Here is a 24,424-nt window from a genome sequence, read left to right as displayed (position 1 = left end):
CCACCAACTCTAAGGAACTTTTCAGTTTCATTCAATAATTCACCAACCCACGCAGCGAAGCCACAAACATTACCCCATCCCAAGACCTCCATGACAAGCTTGGAACCTATTTTCACCTCAAGATCAAAAACCTCTATGACAGTTTAATCGACCATCCACCAGGCAACACAGATGGCCCCCCACCTCTCAGAAACATCAACCAGCCCACGATCTCCAACTGGACACCGATCATGGCCGAAGACACTGCCTCAACCATGAAAAGCATCCACTTGGGGGCCCCTACTGACCCCTGCCCCCCTCACAACTACCACAGAGCCACGGCCACCATCAAACCCAAACTACAATGCACCATCAACATCACCTTCAAAACAGGCACCTTCCCAGATGACTGGAAGCGCGCAGAAGTCAGACCCCTGCTCAAGAAGACCACAGCTGACACCACCGACTGACCCCACCGACCTCAAGAACTATTGACCCATCTCGCTCCTCCCCTTCACAGCCGAAGTTGCGGAGAAAACAGTCAACAGGAAACTGATATGATTTATTGAAGAGAACGCCGTCCTCAACCCATCCCAATCCGGATTCCGAAGCAACCACAGCACTGAGACCGCCCTACTTGGCGCCACAGATGACATCCGCACCCTCCGGGACCAAGGCCACTCTGCAGCCCTCATCCTATTCGACGTATCAGCGCGTTTCTACACCGTCTTCCACCGCACGATAGTCACCAGACTACACAACACAACAAATGGGATCGCAAGTGGACAGCATGGAATAAATATAAGGGGAATATATGTTTGTCTCCAACAGTAGAGATGCAATGTTGGGAAGTTGGATCGCATGACTCATTTACTGCCGTAAGAGAGCTACCAGATTAACAGTCAAGGTGCTATCAAGGTAAGGAAAATAACTCATACAGATTGTGTACCTAATGTATGTTGCGACTGGAATGCATTGATGTGCTGTTTGTTATATCCTCCAATAAAACAGTTTACAACAACAACAAAATGATTGTCCACACACACTACTAAATACTATGCACTAGTCAGTCAGATCATCTTCATTTGGTCTAATACTAGCCATAAAAGTGCAGAGCTTCAAAAAAAACGAATCACAAATAGAAATATATACGGTAACCAGTGTAAAGTTTAAAAATTATATTATTGCATCAAAGTACCTTAACCTCATTCCTATCGCGGGCGTGGTCATGACGGCTCCCGGCCGTCATCAGCACATGCCCACCGTGACTCCTGACGGCCGGGAGCTGTCATGAGCATGGAAGAGGTTAATAATTAAAATACATTTATGATAAACATGAGAACACCTATTAAAAAACACTATAAAAACATCTAAATATCATCAGGTACTCCATGGTTCTTCCTTTTCCTTATAATACAGTATGGATCTTGATCATATGTGACTCGGGGCGACATTTCAAACTGAAAGTCTATCGATCTATGGTGAATAACTGAAATAAAATAATTTCCAATGTAAAAATAGTACCTATACAAAGCAACATAAAGTGAACCATGCTTCGTGCTAGAACGTTACTACACCGCAATAAACCTCAGGTGAAAGTAACAGACAGACAGAAAATACGTTAAGAATGGACAGTAAAAGCTTCTAATAGCCAATTCTTTAAAAACAGCTAATGTTCTAGGCTTGTTCCAAATTTCTTCCTCATCATTATGGCACATCTTATATAGTTTAAGGCAGCATGACAAGTCTGAAGGCTGTCTAGTTGCTGTAAGTGACTGAAGGCTTCCTTATAGTGTCTAATGCTTGTTTCACTTAAAAGGGGAACTAAAAAGAATTTCCTATATGAGAAGTATTAAGGAGAAAACTAAATAAAGTGAGCAGCTCTTTGTGTGGAAACATTATTGGATGGGCACTGAGGGAGTGTTGAAAACCATGATCTCAGGATTGCGAAGCAGGGAAAAATGAATAGCATTAAATCTAAAACGAGTGAGAAGTCGGGTGACCAACTGGCATGGATGCAAATTCAGGACAGTGAGTGTAAAAGTTCAGGACAAAGGGTCCAAAGTCAGGACAAAGATTCAGGACAGGAGGTTAAAATTCAGGACAAAAGGTAAGTTTTACAGACACAACATAAGAGGTCGTGCAATAGTATATAAGTAAGTATATAGACAAGTGATAATAGGTTGAGACAATTGCGCATTTCATGGGGTTTCAGTATGGACGCAGCTTTGAGTAAATGTGCAGGTCTTTTTGTGGTAACAAAACCACCGCCCTCTCCCCTCCACCTTTCCAGCCTCCCAGGGAAACACCTGATGCCCGGTCTGGCCACTCTGGCCTATCTGCCACCCTCCAATGGTCACCTCCTCTTCATATAGACCCTCTCTCATGTGTATTTAATTTTGTAAGCCTCACTGCAAGATTCGGTTTACAGTAAAGCCTGATAAAGTTGTCAAACATCTGAGCATGTAACACTCATCCACGACTTATAAGCCCCACCAACTTCAAATGTCGCCTCTTAGGCACTGCAGGTTTATTCAGATATGCTGGAGAAGTGTTCAACCCATGCCTTTGAGGCTATGGACCATTCAGCCTATGGCCTATCATAGTTAATAAAAAAGGGTGGTTGACAATTTTCTAGAAAGCTGCTGAACCTTTACACTGTCCAGCTTTATCCATGTCTGTCCAAGCGTTGGCCCTGATCTCAGCTTTCCTTAGGGATAGGACCTCCTTATAAGCCCTGTAAGCATTGACAAAATCAGGTTGAGAGAGAGGGGAAGCACACAAAACACATTTCAGTGGTTTGTGAGCAGCAGTAGATGCATGGTTAAACCATCTGTGCAATGGGCTGGTTTAAGGTGCTTGCTAATTGACAATATCGCGGAAGCTGACTTGCATACAGATTTGTAAGCTGTAATAATAGTTCTGGGTGTTCTTCTAGGAAAGAGGCCCATACAATAGCATCCCTATTCCCACTATGTACATAATTCAGGAATTCTACGTTGTTACCTTTTTCCTTCCTGATTCTAATACCTTTATTTTAGGTGTAATCAGTGGCCACATTTTCTCTCAAACAGTTTCCCAGTGAAAGCCGAAATTGTAATAGGTGAGAGGATTGTGATCACTAACGCTGCACGCCCTCACTTTAAAATCACCCAGCAGCAGGGCAAGGTCCAGGGATAGTAATATAAAATCAGTATTACTGCAATTTCCCGATTCCTTGTAGGAGGGAGGCATGATAATGCCTGGGGTCCCGAAATCATGGGCAAAAACCAATTTGTTTGACATTGTTGCCCCATTAAAAGCCTTACATTAGGTGACATGCCTAAAATATGTCAACCCCCACCCCTCTACCTTCTACAAAATTGGATTTTTGTTGTTTATGTTATTTATTATTTATATAGTCCCACTTTATTTTTCTAAACTGTTGTGAGGTCTTTTGTGGTGTTTTCACTGTGTTACTGTATGAGTTATTGCACAGATACTTTACACATTGCCTTCTAAGTTAAGCCTGCTTGCTCTGTGCTGAGCTACCAGAGGGCGAGTACAGGATAATTTAGGTTGTGTTGTAACTTACCCTGGCTACGGTTGTGGTCCCTACTTGGACAGGGAGCATACCTCTACCAACTAGAGACCCTGTTTATAAAACTTTTTCCATGAATACACACTAACATTATAAAGCCTACCTCAGGTCAATACCCAAACTTTCAGTGTCCCCTTTGTGCCTGGCTACCTGTGCCCAGAAACTGGGCTGCCCATGATGATAGTTTTGGACGTGCAGTATGTGTGCGCGTACATGTCTAAGTGCCCCTTACCCTAGCTACGTCTCAGTGGCCTTATCTTAAAAGGTGGATGTTGTACTTGGCCCTTTTTGCAGGGTCAACCCCGAGCTTTTTGCCTTCCTCCCCAGAACCCAGAGAATTAGATCACTTTTGGACAACAAGAGGAAACCTTTGCTGAGGAGAGGAACCTGAAGAAACTGAGGAGAGACTAACCCTAAGCTGCAGTGCTGCTTGAGGGATTGGACTGCAGTGGTTGCCTGACTGCCAAAGAAAGGAGAAAGGACTTTGTGTGCTTTATTCAACTTGTAAGGATCTCCAAGGGCTTGAAAGCAGAGCTTGCCTCCTGCTGAAGTCTCAGGGACAACAGACTTCAACCCCCAGCTCCCCAAGAGTTATTTGGATGTGCCTGCTGCTGTTTTGGGCCTTCTCAGGGACTGCGTGTCGCAAGGAGCTGGAAGCGCGACTCAAGAGGGAGAAGCGTGTCGCAGCCGCTGCCATCGCATCGTGGATGTCGCCGCTGCAGCTGTCTCATTGCACCGCATCAAGAAAAGCGCCTCGCATCCACAGAGAAGTGTGCCACCGTCGGAGCTGCTGTTGTCGCATCACGGAACAAGGGTGTCGCCGCTGCAGTTGTCGCATCGAGCGGAAGCTTCTCGCATCATCGGAGAAGAGTGTCGCTGCCAAAGCCGCAGTCCTCGCATCACGGAACAAGGGTGTCGCCGCTGCAGCTGACGCATTGAGTCGGGACTTCTTGCAACATCAGAGAAGCGTGCTGCATCAGGAAGAACTTGGCGTCTTTATTTCTTTGCACTGTATCTTTGCCGCATTTCTATCTTTGCAACACTTTCGTTGCTCTGCGTGTCGCATCTTAAGGTACATTGACTCAAAATGTTGCATTTTAAGAACTAAAGAGAACAAAGCTAAACCTACCATTTTAAGTACAGTATTGTGGATTTTTGTTGTTTATGGTCTTGTGTTAAATCTATATAAAGAATACTTATTTTTAATATACAACTTGTGTGGTGTCCATCTGTAGCGTTGTCACTTGATTACTGTATGTGTTCACAAATGCTTTACACACTGCCTCTGAGATAAGTCTACTCATGCCAAGCTACCAAGGAGGTGAGCTGGGGTTATTTTAGGAGTGTACCCCCTTACTCTGACTAGAGGCAAGGGTCCCTATTTGTCACAAGTACCTGCCTGTGCCAACTAGAGACCCCCAAATCTAACCGTAGACACTGACAGTAAACACAGGCAGCCCATTTACCATATGATTACCATGGGTGCGACAGAGAAAGTGAGACTCACCCACAGTAAAAAGTCCAAAACCAGGTGATTTAAAAAAGAAAAAGATCTGGGCGAACTGAAAGGGTGGAATCCCTTTGTAACCGTGATTGATATGAAGTTGGCACTGTATAGATATGTAATTATGCCTGTATCTTACCAAAGATGGCTTTAACACTGTAATGCTGTCAATATTTCTTTTGTTTTTTGGGGGGAAAAAATAAGAATTTATTTAAAATAATAGAGTATTGTGTCTTGATATTTGAGCGCATTAGTCTCTGAATCATTTGGGGTGTAACATGTGTACCTTACATTGGCTTCAAACACCAGCAGCAGGCCATCCAACACAACTCCTCTTACTGGCAGAGCAGACTGTGATTCACCGCTGAGAACATTCCTGCGTTCTCTTTGATATAGTTCGATAGAGGCAGGAAGAGAGGGTGTGGATTGTGCTAACAAGAGCTATAGTCATCAGGCCAGAGGATGGTTTAAAAAAAAACAAGATGGCCGCATTGCATACAACATTCACGGTTAATTTGGTAACATCTATGACTCCATAAAATCTCAACAACTTCGGAAAGGTAAACTAGAGTCCATAGAGACCATGCTTAATTTGTAAGAGGATAAGTGCCGGTGCCCAAAGTTTTGCTTAGAAGCCAATGATTGGTGCTATTGAAGATCGGGGTGCCATATGGAAAGGCTACATTGTCTTTATTCTATCACATTCCTGTTGAATCCATCACCCGCACTGCCTGCGTCTTTATCTCACTCTTGCAGGTACTTTTTTATTCCTGCTTTCTCCCTTTGTTACTGTTTTTCCATCCTGCTCTTCCTCCTTCGTTCCCACTTCTGTGTTTTTCTCTCTCTTGCTCTGAATCAAACTCTTTTTAAATAAGTGCCCGCCCCAGAAATAGGTACTGGTGTGCACCACCTGCAACATGAGGCACAGCACAGGGGAAACATTTTTTTACACTTTGTTTTACATGATTTTATTTGAGGAACAGTAAGAGCGTGATTTTTATGAGAAATAGATTTTCAATGAGCAATAACATTTAGTCTATTTACCCAACAGTAGAGCTTCTCTTTAGATGCAAACTTATTTGATAAACCATCGTGAATTACGTGACTATGATCACAAATGTAGTGTAACGTGACATTTGCAAACTGAATGAATCTGTATTTCTCTGTTTAGGAAGGTGAACCTCCTAAGAACATCATGGGAAGAAAAAGCGAGTATATTTTCTACCAAAAATTGTTTAGTGCTGGAATACCGAATGCGTTCAAGTTTGAATCTTCACTGCAGGAGGGACTATACCTCGCTTTTGACGAAAACAACAGCCTATATCTGAAGAAAGAAGGACAGTCTGAGATTGATGAAACAATGAGGGTCAACACAGAGTTGCTGAACTAAGGAAGTGCTGCATTGCATTTTAGACTTCTGGAGACAACGCGTTTTTGTGGGATTTGTCGAACGTAACCCAAGCTAAAGTTATTTTAATAAAATTAGCAGGAGTGTAGCTTGGTCAGTAAGATGGAAGAGTGGGGAGCTTCAGATTTTCCAACAATCATGCTAGCATATAATGTTAAAATACATTATACGACAAGCAGGGTGCATGAGAGGGCTCTGGCAAGAGAGAAACATGCGGATTGGTAAAAGTACAAAGAGTGAAAACACAACATTTTGTAAAATAACCATCATTTTGTGGAATTTTATATAAGAGGGAAAGAAGGTGTGTGTGCGTTTTTGTCTGTGTGGATGAAAAAAATATTCTGGTGAAATCCGACAGACACCTCACCATACCGGACTGAAAGCATCTGTACTCAACTATTTATCAGGATGTGCATTTAGGGGGTGTACTAATAGCTCAGTTCACAAAATACCGAATCACAATGGGTCACAATTCAACCTGCCTCATGTTATTAATTAGATGGCTCGCAAATTCCTATCCACTAAGATTTGCTACCATCACAGGCACCACAGACCCCCCATATCTTTGAATCCTTGTAAATAAAGCAATCTTTTTAAATGCAACCACGTTTCCTTAAAGGAACACAAGATGCACTTTTTAAAAATGAAAAGTTTAAAAAACATTTTTTTAAGACTAGGCAGTCTTAACAAAATATTTCTGTAACATTTACAAAGGGTAAGGGGTCCCTTGGTGATCACTCCCCGTTTGCGAATGGGTTCCCACTATTTTGTGTAGTGGCATTTCAGTTGCAACACATTAATACGTCCAAATCTGAATCGCTATTTGGAAGTGATGCCATTAACACAAACCTTTTAAATGACAATTCTGTATGTAATTGCAACCCCAAATCACGTTTCTGTAACATGTTACTGAATTGTATTTGTGTTTAGTACATACCAAAAGGCTGTTTTGCAGTAGAAAACGGTCTGTTTTGCAAATTGGAACCTTTACGACCTCAAAAAGCCTTATTATATCTGGCCCTTTTTCCACGACGCCCAAAGCGGTCCCTTGGATTGTGGACGGTGTTAGAGCTGTCGTTTTGTGAATCATTAATGATCACTCATGGCAGTTTTTACCTTTTAATGATTTGCAGTCACATAGCTGAACATGTCACAAGGAGGTGGGGAACGACCCTTTACTACTCTTTTTCCTTGCAACTCAGGAATGTGCAACATTGTCCTTGAAATTTGTAAATACATTTGGAGTGACATCTTCGTACATTTTAATTTGGCATGTTATTCTTCCAAAGACTGGGACCGCATGTTGACGGTTTAGCAGGGGTAAGTTTATGGCCAATCTAACACTGAATTGAAGCTTTTCCTCTCCACTACCAACTCTACACTGCACATTGGCACGAGGAATCCTCAGCACTATTGAGACACGTACTTAACCTTTGTCTAAAATACAATAAAGCACAATCTGCACTCTATGTTCCCTCTAAGCTGCGCGCCTGGGCGGCCGCACTCAGATGATTTTTCACAGCGCAGGGAGCCTTAAGGAGCATGCAAAACAAACGGATCTCCTGCTGACAAGAGAAGAGCGCTTAATGAGCTGGTAATGAACGCAAAGAGAGGCCCTTGATATGTTTCCTCCTCCGTCCTGACTTTGATTGTTTAAGGTCTGAGTCCCAAGCCCCTCCACAATTCTTAGATTAACTGTTTTTTAAACTGTAGCAGCCCATAAGATTTACACACTTTACAATTGTGAAAAGGAGGAACGATTGTGCGGGTACTCCAATTTGTTTAATAAAAGCATGGCAAATAAACAAGCTCTTTTGGTAAAACCATATTGGCATGCTTGCATTTGAAGGCGTTGACAATAAAAGCAACAGATGTTCCAAATAAACAATGTTCTGTTCAAGCTAATTTTTTTGGGGAGGTAGAGAAATGCAGAGATGAAAAAGAAAAGATCATGCTGCTGAATATAACGCTCATAAAATAATCTGCATCTCAGACATGCTGTCTGTGGCTTACCAATTTATATTCTTTATGTAAACTAAATAAGCCAATTTATTCTTCTCTATATGCAATTTGAATGCTGCAATCCTCTTCTTATAATCACATTTGTGATTTCTCTGCAACATTATTCTTACTAATTGCAGTTCCTCTCTATCACATCTGGGGCTCTGCAGGGGTTTCTAAAAGTACTTTGTGAAAACAAATCACATAAATGTACAGATGTGCACACCAACAAATTAACAGCGAGAGCAGAGCCAGAACCGAGGCAGGAGTCTGGCTAGGATCTTAGAGCCCGTACACGAGCTGAGCCTTGTACATGTTTGGTATGTAAATCATACAACAAACATCATGTCAAATCTAATAAAGCCTCATCAACATTCAAAAAAGTGCACTTCTTTAACATGTGGAACCTGCGACATAATATTCACATTATAGCACAGCAGGGAGAAGTACATAATAAAAGTGATTGTGTTCAAACATTAACCATTACTGTACTAAGAGGCAAGAAATTGTCTTGTAACCCCTCTACGTGGGTAAGATTATTATAGAGAAACATACTCTATTAAATCAAACAGAATAGATTTCTGTACAACTGGTAGTCTGAACTCACATATTTGAAAGTGTTTGCATATGCATTAATGAAGAAAACACGTTTGGGTAAAATAACATATTTGCCCAAGATTACACAATTTAGGAGGGTAAGCCATGATTCATCCACGTTTCCTGCTTCACTTTGTAAAAATCAGCCAATAAATGGGTATCTAGTTGTCTTTCCTTATGTTAAGGCTTTGTTTTACCTCTTTGTGCATTTGTATGCAATTCTTATACAGTGTGAACTCAACCTAAATGTGTGGGAGAACGTTATAAGAGCACCAGTTAGCATTCATTGTTTATAAGCACAGGGAAATTAAGTGACAACCCCAGAATCAAAGGATGTTGAGCCAGTACTGAGACTCAAACCTGGTTCCCCAGTTCCAAAGTCAGCAGCTCTGGCAATAATGCCACATCCTGGATAGAGGGAGAGAGGGAAGCCTGCAAAAGCCATATGAAGGCTTGGCTCATTATGAGCTTGTGGTTCCAATAGGAACTTGAGCTGAGCCGGGCCTCAGACTAAAGCCTCGCTTGGAGTTTCAGTGACTCCCCCACCTCTACATAAAACAAATACTCGAAAGACAGTTATCATGACCAAGATTGCTGAATAGGAGCAGAAGTAAATACAAGTAGTAGTTAAAAATAAGGCCCCTAAGGAAATAAATAAAGTGAGAAAAGTATTGTACCATTGATTTGGCAAACAGGCATCTGTAATGTAGCACCAACAAACTCTTGGAATAACAAGTGTTTCACAAATACATGTATGATTAACTATCTGGTGCACATTTTCTCTTGTGAGTGGCCAAAAACAGTGGCATACTTGCCTGATGTGCTTGGAATCTGAATTCTGTCCATTCCTTCTTCCTACTAGTCTCTCTGTTTCACCAGCTTCATTAAGGATCCTATGCTTGCTGCAGACAGCACAGTGTTATATTTTAAGGTGCCTGGGTTGCAGAGTGAAGTTGGTCTAGGAATGTGTTTCGCATGGTACTAGAGTGACAGTGTTGAGGAGTGGTGGATACCCCGTTGCACAAGTCATGACGCAAGGGAGGAAGGATTCCAAGTGTACTAGAAGCCAAAACATGAGAAGAGGTCTTCAACTTGGCAATAAAAGGCACCTGATCCTTCACACCGCACTGCATATTTCCTTAGTGTAATGCTGTACGCTGCAAATCAATTGAAGTGAGGTGGGAAGTTCTTAAATTGCTGGGTTAGGAAGACACTTTTTTCTTCCACTCAGCACTCTCTCCCAATAAATACTGTCTCAGTCCCATTCCTTTTCTGTCTAATGCTGAATTTTCTGGTCAACTGCTCGGTACAGTATTTTCTTCTTTGTGCAGCTGTGTTTCATAATTGCAGTTGTCCCTGACCATTATACACTCAAGACAGAATCTTGATTCTCTGCCTATCTCTCAGCCCAAATGCCCTCTGTCACCGATGTCCCACCAGGCAGTCTCCAACCCAGCACAAGCTAATCTTTTTGTAATGTTATCTTGCCATAATTTGGTAGGTTAGCTTCAAACTACCTGCTTGCCTCACAGACACTATTCTTCCTTACTGCCTATAGTATCTAAGCCGCCCTACATTTTCATTTCCTTACAAAGGACTTAATTATGTGTCTTAATTCCTTTTTAGGTTGAGCCTAGGCAGCGCTCATGCGCTGTCTGCAAGACCTGTTGTTATCTCCTCTATCGGCTTTTCGCATGCCCATTAATTGTCATTTGTTCGTTGTTGTGCCATTTAGAAATACGAGTTTTTATTGGTGCATTGGGTCTGATTCACCTGCCTTTGTGTGCTTGGGTCACACCCAGGCGATTTCACTCATTGTTTGCTTGCGTTGGCCATCCCAATACATCCGCCATTCCTCTTGATCATCCTGATCAGCCTTTTTATTGTGTAGGTTATCAACATTGTTTTAGGCTTTCGGGTCATTTCACGGAGCAATACTCTGTTCAGCACTTGCAAAGTGGCAATTTCTGTCCAGTAGCAGTTGAACTATGCCAATAGCTCTAACTCTAAAAAATGAGAGACCTATTGCATTTCTAATGCTTGTTTCTCCTGCATCCACCTAAGTCTAAGGAGGATGGGGTAAGAGATGAAATTGCATGTTCCTTGTCAGCACTCAAACTCCTACAGGTTGGGCTTACAGCTCCTATTTTGTCTTGTTCTCCCCAAAGTCTCTGCATGGGTGCAAGGTGTGGTCTGTGCCTCTGAGTACGGGGGGGGGGCACATATGTCTATGTTAGTGTAGGGTAAGAGTTGTTTCTGTGTGAGTGCACATGAGCAGTGTGCATGTTTAAGGACAGGGTGAGCAGTGTACCTGTTTGAGTATAGGGTGAGTGGTGCAGCTTGTTGCGTGGAGGGCGAGTGGTGTGCCTTTGTGAATTTACATTGGGCAGGGTTAGTGGCGTGCATCGTGCATGCCAGAGGATGTGAGTCCGTACAAGTGCATAGTGAAGGGATGTTCGACGTGTATGTCATTTGGGGGTAGTCAGGAGTCACAAAGGAAGTGCCAGGAATAGCAGGGAGCATGCTAGAGGTCACAGCTGCAACCCTTGACTACCCCAAATGATGTCCTGGATTATCGATTGTCTGTATACATGCAGGGTAAGCAGTCTGTCTGTGTGAGACTAAGAAGTGTTCAGTCTGTAAGCAAATTGTATTTTGAGTGCAGGTTGAATGGTGTGTATTGTGAGTGTGGGGTTGAGGTGTACCTTTGTGAGTATAAAATGAGCAGTTTGCTTGTATGAGTGCAGTGTGAGCAATGTGAATGCAGGGTGCATTGGGAGTTCAGGGCGAGGCATTGCTTACAGGGTATTGAATGAGTGGTGTGCTTGTTTGAGTGTAAAGTGAGTCAGATTTGTGTGAGAGTAGAATGAATGGTGTGTGTGTGTGTGTGTGTGTGTGTGTGTGTGTATGTGTGTGTGAGTGTACAGTTAATAATGTGCCTGAATGCAGAGTTTTGGTGTGTTTGAGTGTGTCTATGCGGGGTAAGCAAAGTGTTTGAATGTGGGATAAGCAATGTGTCTTTGTGAATGTAGGGTAGGTGGTGTATCTTTGTAAGTGTAAGGTGAGTGGTGTGCTTTGTGAATGCAGGGTGAGTAATGTGCCTCAGTGCAAGTTCTCATTGTGTATTGAGAGTGCAGGATGAGTGGTGTGCCTGCATAAGTACAGGGTGCATTACATTAAAGCCAGAATTGGGATTGCCAAAACTTGTTAAATAATTTAGCAGGGAAATGTTCTTTAAATTCACTCTTTAATTTTAAATGTTTGGGTAGGTGTCTTTTCTAAACTCAAAAGAAAGTAGTATCATTTTTGCTAGTGTCACTAGGTTGCCTACAAAAACAAGAAAAAACAGGTCACTGCTGCACAAACATAAAAATAGTGAGACACTTACATACTGCATGTGTATAGTACAACAAGGAATGAGACACTTACATAACATATGCATAAAGTACAATAAGGAGCCCTCCACACTAGTGAGTCACATAACGTATGTGTAAAGTACAATAAGAAATACTGTGCACTAGTGAGACACTTACCTAACGTATATGCAAAGTAGAATAAGGAAGACCCCACACTAGTGAATCACTTGCGTACCACATGTGTGAAGTACAATAAGGAATGCTGCACATCATGTGTAAAGGACAATAAGGAATACTCTGCACTAGTGAAACACGTGCATAACGTATGGGTAAAGTACAATAAGAAACACTCCTGAATAGTGAGATACTTACATAACGTGTGTAAAGGACAATAAGGAATACTGCGCACTAGTGAGACACTTACATACTGCGGGCCCGATTCACAAAGGTAAACTTGACCAAAAGTCTAGCTTAGATCAAAAGTCTAACTGTACTTTGCTGTATTAATAAAGGGACTTCCAAGTAGTATCTTTCTGCCTGCTGAGGTTCTGCCCGAGTGCAGAACCTTCTCAGGCATAAAGATACTACTCGTCAGTCCCTTTGTGAATACTGGAAAGCAGTAAAGTTAGTCTTTTGGTCTAAATGAAACTTTTGGTCTAACTTTACCTTTGTGAATCGGACCCGCATGTTTAAAGTACAATAGAGGATACTGCACAATAGTGAGACACTTACATGATGTATGTGGAAATTACAATAAGGAATACTGCGCACTTACATAACACATGTGCGAAGCGCACTAAGGAAAACTGCGCACTATTGGCACACTTACATACTGTATATGTAACGCATTGGATGTTTCGTAATGGAAATTGTTACTCTCAAGGGTCTCTAGCGTGACCAGAGGGAAAACGGAAAAGACCAATTTTACAAAATAACTGGCATAGCCAAAATAAAATTGCCACGTTTTCTGCTGAATGGAAGATTCTAAGGGGCATATTACCCACGATTAGCGATATTTATCGCTAACGAGGCTTAGCAACACATTTTTTATCACTAATCATCGCCGGAAATTATCGCAGAAATAACTTGCTATTAGCAAGGTTTATCTCAGAAGTGATACAAATCCTCACGCTACCTGCCAAATGAGAGACCAACAATAATCTCTCGAAGTTTGGCGTTAGCTTGATGATAGGGGCTCACAAACTTAGCCATGATATCCACCTTCCATAGGATATCATGGCTAAGTCAGAAAAATACCAGGTGTAAAAAAAGCTGCGCTAACCGCGGTTAGCGCTGCTTCTTTTATCACTAACAGGGTTAGCAAAATCCTTGATAATAGGAGAAATGTCACTTAACAACATTTCTCCTATTATTTTTCTCTGGAACACCCCCTTTGCATCTCATTAGAGATGCAAGGGGAAGCGTAGAGAAAAAGGGTTCTAACATGCAAATTTGCGTGTTAGCACCCTGTTGCTGATAGGGAGATAATTTTATCTCCGCTTTCTTGGCTTTTAAAGCCAAAAAAGCGGAGATAAATCCCTTGATAATATGCCCCTAAGTTTTCCACAAAACGCTTTTTCTGTGCTTCCACGCAAAACAAAATTGTTACTCATGGATGACTAAATATGATTTATTTTGCAAAAAAAAGTCGAATTTTTTACAGTGTAGGCATCGATTGTGTAAAAATGTTTGTTAAACTTCAACATATTAACATCGAAGAATGTGAAGCAATTTGCATTTCTCTGCATCATTATTTAGTCAAACCTGCTGCTTAATTCGTTCTTCCATTTCTACATACTTCCAGAGGCTCTGCTCATTATTGATGTTTGGTCTCAGCTCATGATCTCATACCTCTGACTGCAGTTACCAGAACCTCTAACCTGCTCATGAACAAAACACATTGAACACCAACGTAAGAACCTTTTAATGTTGAATATGTTTATTATGTTTTTTAGGCTTCTAAGATTGATCCTCACTGGTCTCCGAATAATGATGCCTAGGAAGAGTTTACATTTGGAGGCAAAGTCATTGTAGTTGAAAGGCATCAATCCACTTTTTCCCTCTTTGGCATACCTGGTATCTGGCAATGTCTTTAAGCCTCTTGATTAGGACCATAGCAAGGATGCTAACTGAGACATAGCACAAGCATATACAATCCAAGGTAATTTATTGCAGTTTCTAGACTAGTAAAATACCTCCTAGATGACCTGTTATTAGGTATATCAACTGCTGACGTGTGCATCTCTTGACACTGAGCTAATCAGAGGAGAATATCTCGATCCAAACATGTGAAAAGTATGCACTTCTAGAGAGACACATTTGGAAAGAAGCATAGAATGCCGTACTTTTACACATAAGCAAAACAACATCTCCATGGCATCTTAGATAGTCCTTTTTAAAGTGGAAAGCAGCCTAGTGAAATATATCAACTCAATAGTGACATCCTATTTTAAGTGGGACAAGCAAATAGACATTTTGCCATTTGGGCACTCCCTTTCCTCTAGCAACAAGGACTTTTTAAGCCATCTATTGCAATTCGCCACACTCCTGAACCCAATTGTGCTCGCACTTGTAGGCACCTGCTTACAAGGGCCTAAATATAGCTGACCCAGTGCAAATTGATATGCAAGGTAAATTTAGACATCCATAATGGGAAAAACTCCACATACATCAGAATTGGCAGGTGGCTGTGGCCACCACAGATGGGGGCCTTATCACATAAAGAGAGCCCTTCGAGCTAATACATTATCTATGCCATACTTTTGGGCTGAATGGCTTCTTAAGTGGTTGAGGACAGGGCCGGACTGGCTACCGGGCGTTTTGGCATGCTGCCGAGCTGGGGGCTGATGTCACTGCGGTGGGGGCCAATTTCGTTGATGAAGACCTGCGTGTGCTTCGAAAAATTGAAAAAGCAAAACGAATTTCGTTCAGCACACGCAGTTCCCCATCAACGAAATGAGCCCCCAGCTCGGCAGCATGCCAAAACACTAACCCTGGGCGTAGTGTGCGTAGTGGGGCTCCGCGGAGCTACGCGAAGTGGGCGCAAAACTACGCCCACCCGCGCACCCCGCGTAGCCCCACTACGCGCCGCCCGCCTCCCTCCCGCCCTCCCTAAATATGCAAATAAAAGGATTTAAAGGTTTTAAAAACACTTACCTGTCCGCCGCGTCCCCGGGGCTCCCTCTCCCGTCCCTGAAATCGCGCCGCCGCCATTTCGGATACTAATGCGCATGAGCGGGCGGCCGCGCATGCGCATTTCTCATGAGAAATGCGCATGCGCGGCCGCCCGCGCATGCGCATTAGTATCCGAAATGGCGGCGGCGCGATTTCAGGGACGGGAGAGGGAGCCCCGGGGACGCGGCGGACAGGTAAGTGTTTTTAAAACCTTTAAATCCTTTTATTTGCATATTTAGGGAGGGCGGGAGGGAGGCGGGTGGCGGCCGGCTACGCTCCGTCTGCGGAGCGCGCGTAGTGCCGCCTGGCTACGCCCGCTACGCAAAATGCGTAGGAGACGGCACTACGCGCACTCCGTGCACGGAGCTTAGCTGGCCGCCCACCCTTACAAAACACCCGGTAGCCAGTCCGGTACTGGTTGAGGAGAAGGAGCCGTACTATTTTACAGCTCTAGACAGTGGGAAATTGTTGCTGTCAAAGGAATCTTCAAGACAGGTACCACTTTTAGCTGGAAATGTCGCAGGATTTGATAACATATCCAAAGTAAACAGCATAGCAAAACACAATTGGATACACAAAGCAACAGGGCCGGACTGGTTACTGGGCGTTTTACCATGCTGCTGAGATGGGGGCTGATTTCACTGCGGTAGGGGCTAATTTCGTTGATGGAGACCTGCGTGTGCTTCGAAATAAACAAAGTAAAACAATTTTCGTTCAGCACACGCAGGTCTCCATCAACAAAATCAGCCCCCAGCTCAGCAGCATGCCAAAACGCCCGGTAGCCAGTCCGACCCTGCAAAGCAACATAAAAACTAGGCCCAGGAAGAAACTTCAATTAAGTTGGCATAATGTGTGTAATTGGGGGATTTTGGTTACGCTTGATATTCGAGTTTCCTGAAATTACGCGATTTTGCCATCTCGCATTATTACATTGTGTCCGCAGCAAAATTATAGATTGGGAATATCGCAAACGACTGGAATGCAGCAGCCATTTTTCAAGGCACTTGCTTTTTGGCACTATTTTTTTTTGCATTAAATACTCCCTCTCGTCCAAAATAAGTATGAGAACATGTTTCAGGCCAAATAATAGCGCTAAAATGCTGGGTTTGCATTTTGTGTAATTATGTCTAATTGTGTCTATTATTCCTGAAAGTTTGTATAAGTAAGTGAAAGCAAATTATGCAACTTTTGAACACAGCTAATACCAACACAAGTAAAGCTTAACGGTCACAATGCAATAAAACTACAAAAATAAACACAATACAACATCCACAATACAACACAACATCATATTGCAATAATGCAGCACAAAGCTTAGTAGCAATATAAGATATTAAAATGCCACACAATATATGTATGCAAACGTTCTTGTAACACATTATCACCTCCAGAATCCTTGTTTCATATTGAAGCAAGCACTGCCTTTATTTACCACAAGGGCATAAAATAGTGCCATTCAAATTTATTTTTGTGATTTAGCCCTGTGTCTTAACTTAAAGCTTTCATCAGGGGAGGCTCCTGAAGATGACTTCGCCCTTCCTACTTTATAAGCCTTATGGATGGTAATTGCAAAAAGCAATAACTATCCACATTTCTATTAAAATGCAGTGCCTTGGCATGCCTAGAATGACGCCTGTCGAAACGGACGTCAGGCCTTTTTTCTTGGGCACAAACCCTAGTGCGCCTGTGTCTGTTACGGGTCAGTAGCTTATGGGCTGATATGGTGCCAGTCTGGCCATCAATACTTGGGGGTCCACGGGACTGCCCAATACTAGCACATTGCAGCGTCTTTTTTTTTAAAGCAGCCCGTATGTGTACAGTATCAGCCCTATACTATCCCGGGGATGCCTGCCGATTCGAAGCTGCCTCTCACCACCACAGCGGTACAAAAAGGGGGTGATGATGGACGGAGCATCTGAACCAATCAAACACTCACACCCAGTCAAAAGATCTGAAGGCATGGCTTGGCAGTTCGGGCTGGACTGTTCCCATGAGGCACAGGGTCAGACTGATTTGCATATAGCCATGTCTGAACTGGGGTGGCAGAGTGGGCTAAGGAATGGTGATGGATCAAACCCAGATCTTTTGACTGGGTGTGAGTGTTTGATTGGTTCAGATGCTCCGTCCATCACCATCCCCTTTTGCACCGCTTTGGCCGCCATAAGTGTGGCAGGGTATGCTCAGACGTGAGTCCCTTGCTCACTTTGCCACTGGATTCAAGCAAGCTGGGCTGAAGACGGCTGGAATGCCAGAAACCGGTCCTCGGAAGCTTGTTTCCGGTCCAGGGAAGGCATGGCTTGGCAGTTCGGGCTGGACTGTTCCCATGAGGCACAGGGTCAGACTGATTTGCATATAGCCATGTCTGAACTGGGGTGGCAGAGTGGGCTAAAGAACGGTGATGGATCAAACCCAGATCTTTTGACTGGGTGTGAGTGTTTGATTGGTTCAGATGCTCCGTCCATCACCATCCCCTTTTGTACCGCTTTGGCAGCCATAAGTGTGGCAGGGTATGCTCAGACGTGAGTCCCTTGCTCACTTTGCCACTGGATTCAAGCAAGCTGGGCTGAAGACGGCTGGAATGCCGTAAACCGGTCCTCGTAGCTTGTTTCCGGTCCAGGGAAGGCATGGCTTGGCAGTTCGGGCTGGACTGTTCCCATGAGGCACAGGGTCAGACTGATTTGCATATAGCCATGTCTGAATTGGGGTGGCAGAGTGGGCTAAAGTACGGTGATGGATCAAACCCAGATCTTTTGACTGGGTGTGAGTGTTTGATTGGTTCAGATGCTCCGTCCATCACCATCCCCTTTTGTACCGCTTTGGCCGCCATTAGTGTGCCAGGGTATGCTCAGACATGAGTCCCTTGCTCACTTTGCCACTGGATTCAAGCAAGCTGGGCTGAAGACGGCTGGAATGCCAGAAACCGGTCCTCGGAAGCTTGTTTCCGGTCCAGGGAAGGCATGGGTTGGTAGTTCGGGCTGGACTGTTCCCATGAGGCACAGGGTCAGACTGATTTGCATATAGCCATGTCTGAACTGGGGTGGCAGAGTGGACTAAAGAACGGTGATGGATCAAACCCAGATCTTTTGACTAGGTGTGAGTGTTTGATTGGTTCAGATGCTCCGTCCATCACCATCCCCTTTTGTACCGTTTTGGCAGCCATTAGTGTGGCAGGGTATGTTCAGACGTGAGTTCCTTGCTCACTTTGCCACTGGATTCAAGCAAGCTGGGCTGAAGACGGCTGGAATGCCAGAAACCGGTCCTCTGAAGTTTGTTTCCGGTCCAGGGAAGGCATGGCTTGGCAGTTCGGGCTGGACTGTTCCCATGAGGCACAGGGTCAGACTGATTTGCATATAGCCATGTCTGAACTGGGGTGGCAGAGTGGGCTAAAGAATGGTGATGATCAAACCCAGATCTTTTGACTGGGTGTGAGTGTTTGATTGGTTCAGATGCTCCGTCCATCACCATCCCCTTTTGTTCCGCTGTGGCCGCCATAAGTGTGGCAGGGTATGCTCAGACGTGAGTCCCTTGCTCACTTTGCCACTGGATTCAAGCAAGCTGGGCTGAAGATGGCTGGAATGTCAGAAACCGGTCCTCGGAAGCTTGTTTCCGGTCCAGGGAAGGCATGGCTTGGCAGTTCGGGCTGGACTGTTCCCATGAGGCACAGGGTCAGACTGATTTGCATATAGCCATGTCTGAACTGGGGTGGCAGAGTGGGCTAAAGAACGGTGATGGATCAAACCCAGATCTTTTGACTGGGTGTGAGAGTTTGATTGGTTCAGATGCTCCGTCCATCACCATCCCCTTTTGTACCGCTTTGGCCGCTATAAGTGTGGCAGGGTATGCTCAGACGTGAGTCCCTTGCTCACCTTGCCACTGGATTCAAGCAAGCTGGGGTGAAGACAGCTGGAATGCCAGAAACCGGTCCTTGAAGCTTGTTTCCGGTCCGGGGAAGGCATGGCTTGGCAGTTCAGGCTGGACTGTTCCCATGAGGCACAGGGTCAGACTGATTTGCATATAGCCATGTCTGAACTGGGGTGGCAGAGTGGACTAAAGAACGGTGATGGATCAAACCCAGATCTTTTGACTGGGTGTGAGTAATTGATTGGTTCAGATGCTCCGTCCATCACCATCCCCTTTTGTACCGCTTTGGCCGCTATAAGTGTGGCAGGGTATGCTCAGACGTGAGTCCCTTGCTCACTTTGCCACTGGATTCAAGCAAGCTGGGCTGAAGACGGCTGGAATGCCAGAAACCGGTCCTCGGAAGCTTGTTTCCGGTCCAGGGAAGGCATGGCTTGGCAGTTCGGGCTGGACTGTTCCCATGAGGCACAGGGTCAGACTGATTTGCATATAGCCATGTCTGAACTGGGGTGGCAGAGTGGGCTAAAGAACGGTGATGGATCAAACCCAGATCTTTTGACTGGGTGTTAGAGTTTGATTAGTTCAGATGCTCCGTCCATCACCATCCCCTTTTGTACCGCTTTGGCCGCTATAAGTGTGGCAGGGTATGCTCAGACGTGAGTCCCTTGCTCACCTTGCCACTGGATTCAAGCAAGCTGGGGTGAAGACAGCTGGAATGCCAGAAACCGGTCCTTGAAGCTTGTTTCCGGTCCAAGGAAGGCATGGCTTGGCAGTTCAGGCTGGACTGTTCCCATGAGGCACAGGGTCAGACTGATTTGCATATAGCCATGTCTGAACTGGGGTGGCAGAGTGGGCTAAAGAATGGTGATGGATCAAACCCAGATCTTTTGACTGGGTGTGAGTGTTTGATTGGTTCAGATGCTCCGTCCATCACCATCCCCTTTTGTTCCGCTTTGGCCGCTATAAGTGTGGCAGGGTATGCTCAGACGTGAGTCCCTTGCTAACTTTGCCACTGGATTCAAGCAAGCTGGGCTGAAGACGGCTGGAATGCCAGAAACCGGTCCTCGGAAGCTTGTTTCCGGTCCAGGGAAGGCATGGCTTGGCAGTTCGGGCTGGACTGTTCCCATGAGGCACAGGGTCAGACTGATTTGCATATAGCCATGTCTGAACTGGGGTGGCAGAGTGGACTAAAGGACGGTGATGGATCAAACCCAGATCTTTTGACTGGGTGTGAGTGTTTGATTGGTTCAGATGCTCCGTCCATCACCATCCCCTTTTGTACCGCTTTGGCCGCTATAAGTGTGGCAGGGTATGCTCAGACGTGAGTCCCTTGCTCACTTTGCCACTGGATTCAAGCAATCTGGGCTGAAGACGGCTGGAATGCCAGAAACCGGTCCTCGGAAGCTTGTTTCCGGTCCAGGGAAGGCATGGCTTGGCAGTTCGGGCTGGACTGTTCCCATGAGGCACAGGGTCAGACTGATTTGCATATAGCCATGTCCGAACTGGGGTGGCAGAGTGGGCTAAAGAACGGTGATGGATCAAACCCAGATCTTTTGACTGGGTGTGAGTGTTTGATTGGCTCAGATGCTCCGTCCATCACCATCCCCTTTTGTACCGCTTTGGCCGCCATAAGTGTGGCAGGGTATGCTCAGACATGAGTCCCTTGCTCACTTTGCCACTGGATTCAAGCAAGCTGGGCTGAAGACGGCTGGAATGCCAGAAACCGGTCCTCGGAAGCTTGTTTCCGGTCCAGGGAAGGCATGGCTGGCAGTTCGGGCTGGACTGTTCCCATGAGGCACAGGGTTAGACTGATTTGCAGATAGCCATGTCTGAACTGGGGTGGCAGAGTGGGCTAAAGAATGGTGATGGATCAAACCCAGATCTTTTGACTGGGTGTGAGTGTTTGATTGGTTCAGATGCTCCGTCCATCACCATCCCCTTTTGTTCCGCTTTGGCCGCTATAAGTGTGGCAGGGTATGCTCAGACGTGAGTCCCTTGCTAACTTTGCCACTGGATTCAAGCAAGCTGGGCTGAAGACGTCTGGAATGCCAGAAACCGGTCTTTGGAAGCTTGTTTCGGGTCCAGGGAAGGCATGGCTTGGCAGTTCGGGCTGGACTGTTCCCATGAGGCACAGGGTCAGACTGATTTGCATATAGCCATGTCTGAACTGGGGTGGCAGAGTGGGCTAAAGAACGGTGATGGATCAAACCCAGAACTTTTGACTGGGTGTGAGTGTTTGATTGGTTCAGATGCTCCGTCCATCACCATCCCCTTTTGTACCGCTTTGGCCACCATAAGTGTGGCAGGGTATGCTCAGACATGAGTCCCTTGCTCACTTTGCCACTGGATTCAAGCAAGCTGGGCTGAAGACGGCTGGAATGCCAGAAATCGGTCCTCGGAAGCTTGTTTCCGGTCCAGGGAAGGCATGGCTTGGCAGTTCGGGCTGGACTGTTCCCATGAGGCACAGGGTCAGACTGATTTGCATATAGCCATGTCCGAACTGGGGTGGCAGAGTGGGCTAAAGAACAGTGATGGATCAAACCCAGATCTTTTGACTGGGTGTGAGTGTTTGATTGGCTCAGATGCTCCGTCCATCACCATCCCCTTTTGTACCGCTTTGGCCGCCATAAGTGTGGCAGGGTATGCTCAGACGTGAGTCCCTTGCTCACTTTGCCACTGGATTCAAGCAAGCTGGGCTGAAGACGGCTGGAATGCCAGAAACCGGTCCTCGGAAGCTTGTTTCCGGTCCAGGGAAGGCATGGCTTGGCAGTTCGGGCTGGACTGTTCCCATGAGGCACAGGGTTAGACTGATTTGCATATAGCCATGTCTGAACTGGGGTGGCAGAGTGGGCTAAAGAATGGTGATGGATCAAACCCAGATCTTTTGACTGGGTGTGAGTGTTTGATTGGTTCAGATGCTCCCTCCATCACCATCCCCTTTTGTACCGCTTTGGCCGCCATAAGTGTGGCAGGGTATGCTCAGACGTGAGTCCCTTGCTCACTTTGCCACTGGATTCAAGCAAGCTGGGCTGAAGACGGCTGGAATGCCAGAAACAGGTCCTCGGAAGCTTGTTTCGTGTCCAGGGAAGGCATGGCTTGGCAGTTCGGGCTGGACTGTTCCCATGAGGCACAGAGTCAGACTGATTTGCATATAGCCATGTCTGAACTGGGGTGGCAGAGTGGGCTGAAGAACGGTGATGGATCAAACCCAGAACTTTTGACTGGGTGTGAGTGTTTGAATGGTTCAGATGCTCCGTCCATCACCATCCCCTTTAGTACCGCTTTGGCCGCCATACGTGTGGCAGGGTATGCTCAGACGTGAGTCCCTTGCTCACTTTACCACTGGATTCAAGCAAGCTGGGCTGAAGACGGCTGGAATGCCGTAAACCGGTCCTCGTAGCTTGTTTCCGGTCCAGGGAAGGCATGGCTTGGCAGTTCGGGCTGGACTGTTCCCATGAGGCACAGGGTCAGACTGATTTGCATATAGCCATGTCTGAACTGGGGTGGCAGAGTGGGCTAAAGAACTGTGATGGATCAAACCCATATCTTTTGACTGGGTGTGAGTGTTTGATTGGTTCAGATGCTCCGTCCATCACCATCCCCTTTTGTACCGCTTTGGCCGCCATAAGTGTGGCAGGGTATGCTCAGACGTGAGTCCCTTGCTCACTTTGCCACTGGATTCAAGAAAGCTGGGCTGAAGACGGCTGGAATGCCAGAAACCGGTCCTCGGAAGCTTGTTTCCGGTCCAGGGAAGGCATGTCTTGGCAGTTCGGGCTGGACTGTTCCCATGAGGCACAGGGTCAGACTGATTTGCATATAGCCATGTCTGAACTGGGGTGGCAGAGTGGGCTAAAGAACGGTGATGGATCAAACCCAGATCTTTTGACTGGGTGTGAGTGTTTGATTGGTTCAGATGCTCCGTCCATCACCATCCCCTTTTGTAACGCTTTGGCCGCCATACGTGTGGCAGGGTATGCTCAGACGTGAGTCCCTTGCTCACTTTGCCACTGGATTCAAGCCAGCTGGGCTGAAGACGGCTGGAATGCCAGAAACCGGTCCTCGGAAGCTTGTTGCCGGTCCAGGGAAGGCATGGCTTGGCAGTTCGGGCTGGACTGTTCCCATGAGGCACAGGGTCAGACTGATTTGCATATAGCCATGTCTGAACTGTGGTGGCAGAGTGGGCTAAAGAACGGTGATGGATCAAACCCAGATCTTTTGACTGGGTGTGAGTGTTTGATTGGTTCAGATGCTCCGTCCATCACCATCCCCTTTTGTACCGCTTTGGCCGCCATAAGTGTGGCAGGGTATGCTCAGACGTGAGTCCCTTGCTCACTTTGCCACTGGATTCAAGCTAGCTGTGCTGAAGACGGCTGGAATGCCAGAAACCGGTCCTCGGAAGCTTGTTTCCGGTCCAGGGAAGGCATGGCTTGGCAGTTCGGGCTGGACTGTTCCCATGAGGCACAGGGTCAGACTGATTTGCATATAGCCTTGTCTGAACTGGGGTGGCAGAGTGGGCTGAAGAATGGTGATGGATCAAACCCAGATCTTTTGACTGGGTGTGAGTGTTTGATTGGTTCAGATGCTCCGTCCATCACAATCCCCTTTTGTACCGCTTTGGCCGCCATAAATGTGGCAGGGTATGCTCAGACGTGAGTCCCTTGCTCACTTTGCCACTGGATTCAAGCAAGCTGGGCTGAAGACGGCTGGAATTCCAGAAACTGGTCCTCGGAAGCTTGTTTCCGGTCCAGGGAAGGCATGGCTTGGCAGTTCGGCCTGGACTGTTCCCATGAGGCACAGGGTCAGACTGATTTGCATATAGCCATGTCTGAACTGGGGTGGCAGAGTGGGCTAAAGAACGGTGATGGATAAAACCCAGATCTTTTGACTGGGTGTGACTGTTTGATTGGTTCAGATGCTCCGTCCATCACCATCCCCTTTTGTACCGCTTTGGCCGCCATAAGTGTGGC

General features: G+C 45.6%; 1 protein-coding gene across 1 annotated transcript in view; it reads left to right on the top strand.

Annotated features, from left to right (window-relative positions):
- Positions 1–8,359, top strand: part of LOC144823623 (interleukin-18-like) — a 241,013-nt gene extending 232,654 nt beyond the window's left edge. Inside the window, exon 6 of the mRNA XM_078682299.1 lies at positions 6,235–8,359. Within this exon, the coding sequence (XP_078538425.1) occupies positions 6,235–6,453 (219 nt within the window). The 3' untranslated portion in view covers positions 6,454–8,359. The remainder of the gene's footprint in view (positions 1–6,234) is intronic.
- Positions 8,360–24,424: the final 16,065 nt, after the last annotated feature.

This window comes from Lissotriton helveticus, chromosome 3_1 (assembly GCF_964261635.1).
Source record: "Lissotriton helveticus chromosome 3_1, aLisHel1.1, whole genome shotgun sequence".
In the NCBI taxonomy this organism is placed as follows: domain Eukaryota; kingdom Metazoa; phylum Chordata; class Amphibia; order Caudata; family Salamandridae; genus Lissotriton; species Lissotriton helveticus.
Note: the sequence above shows the minus strand (reverse complement) of the source record. Positions and strands in the feature narration are given on the sequence as shown.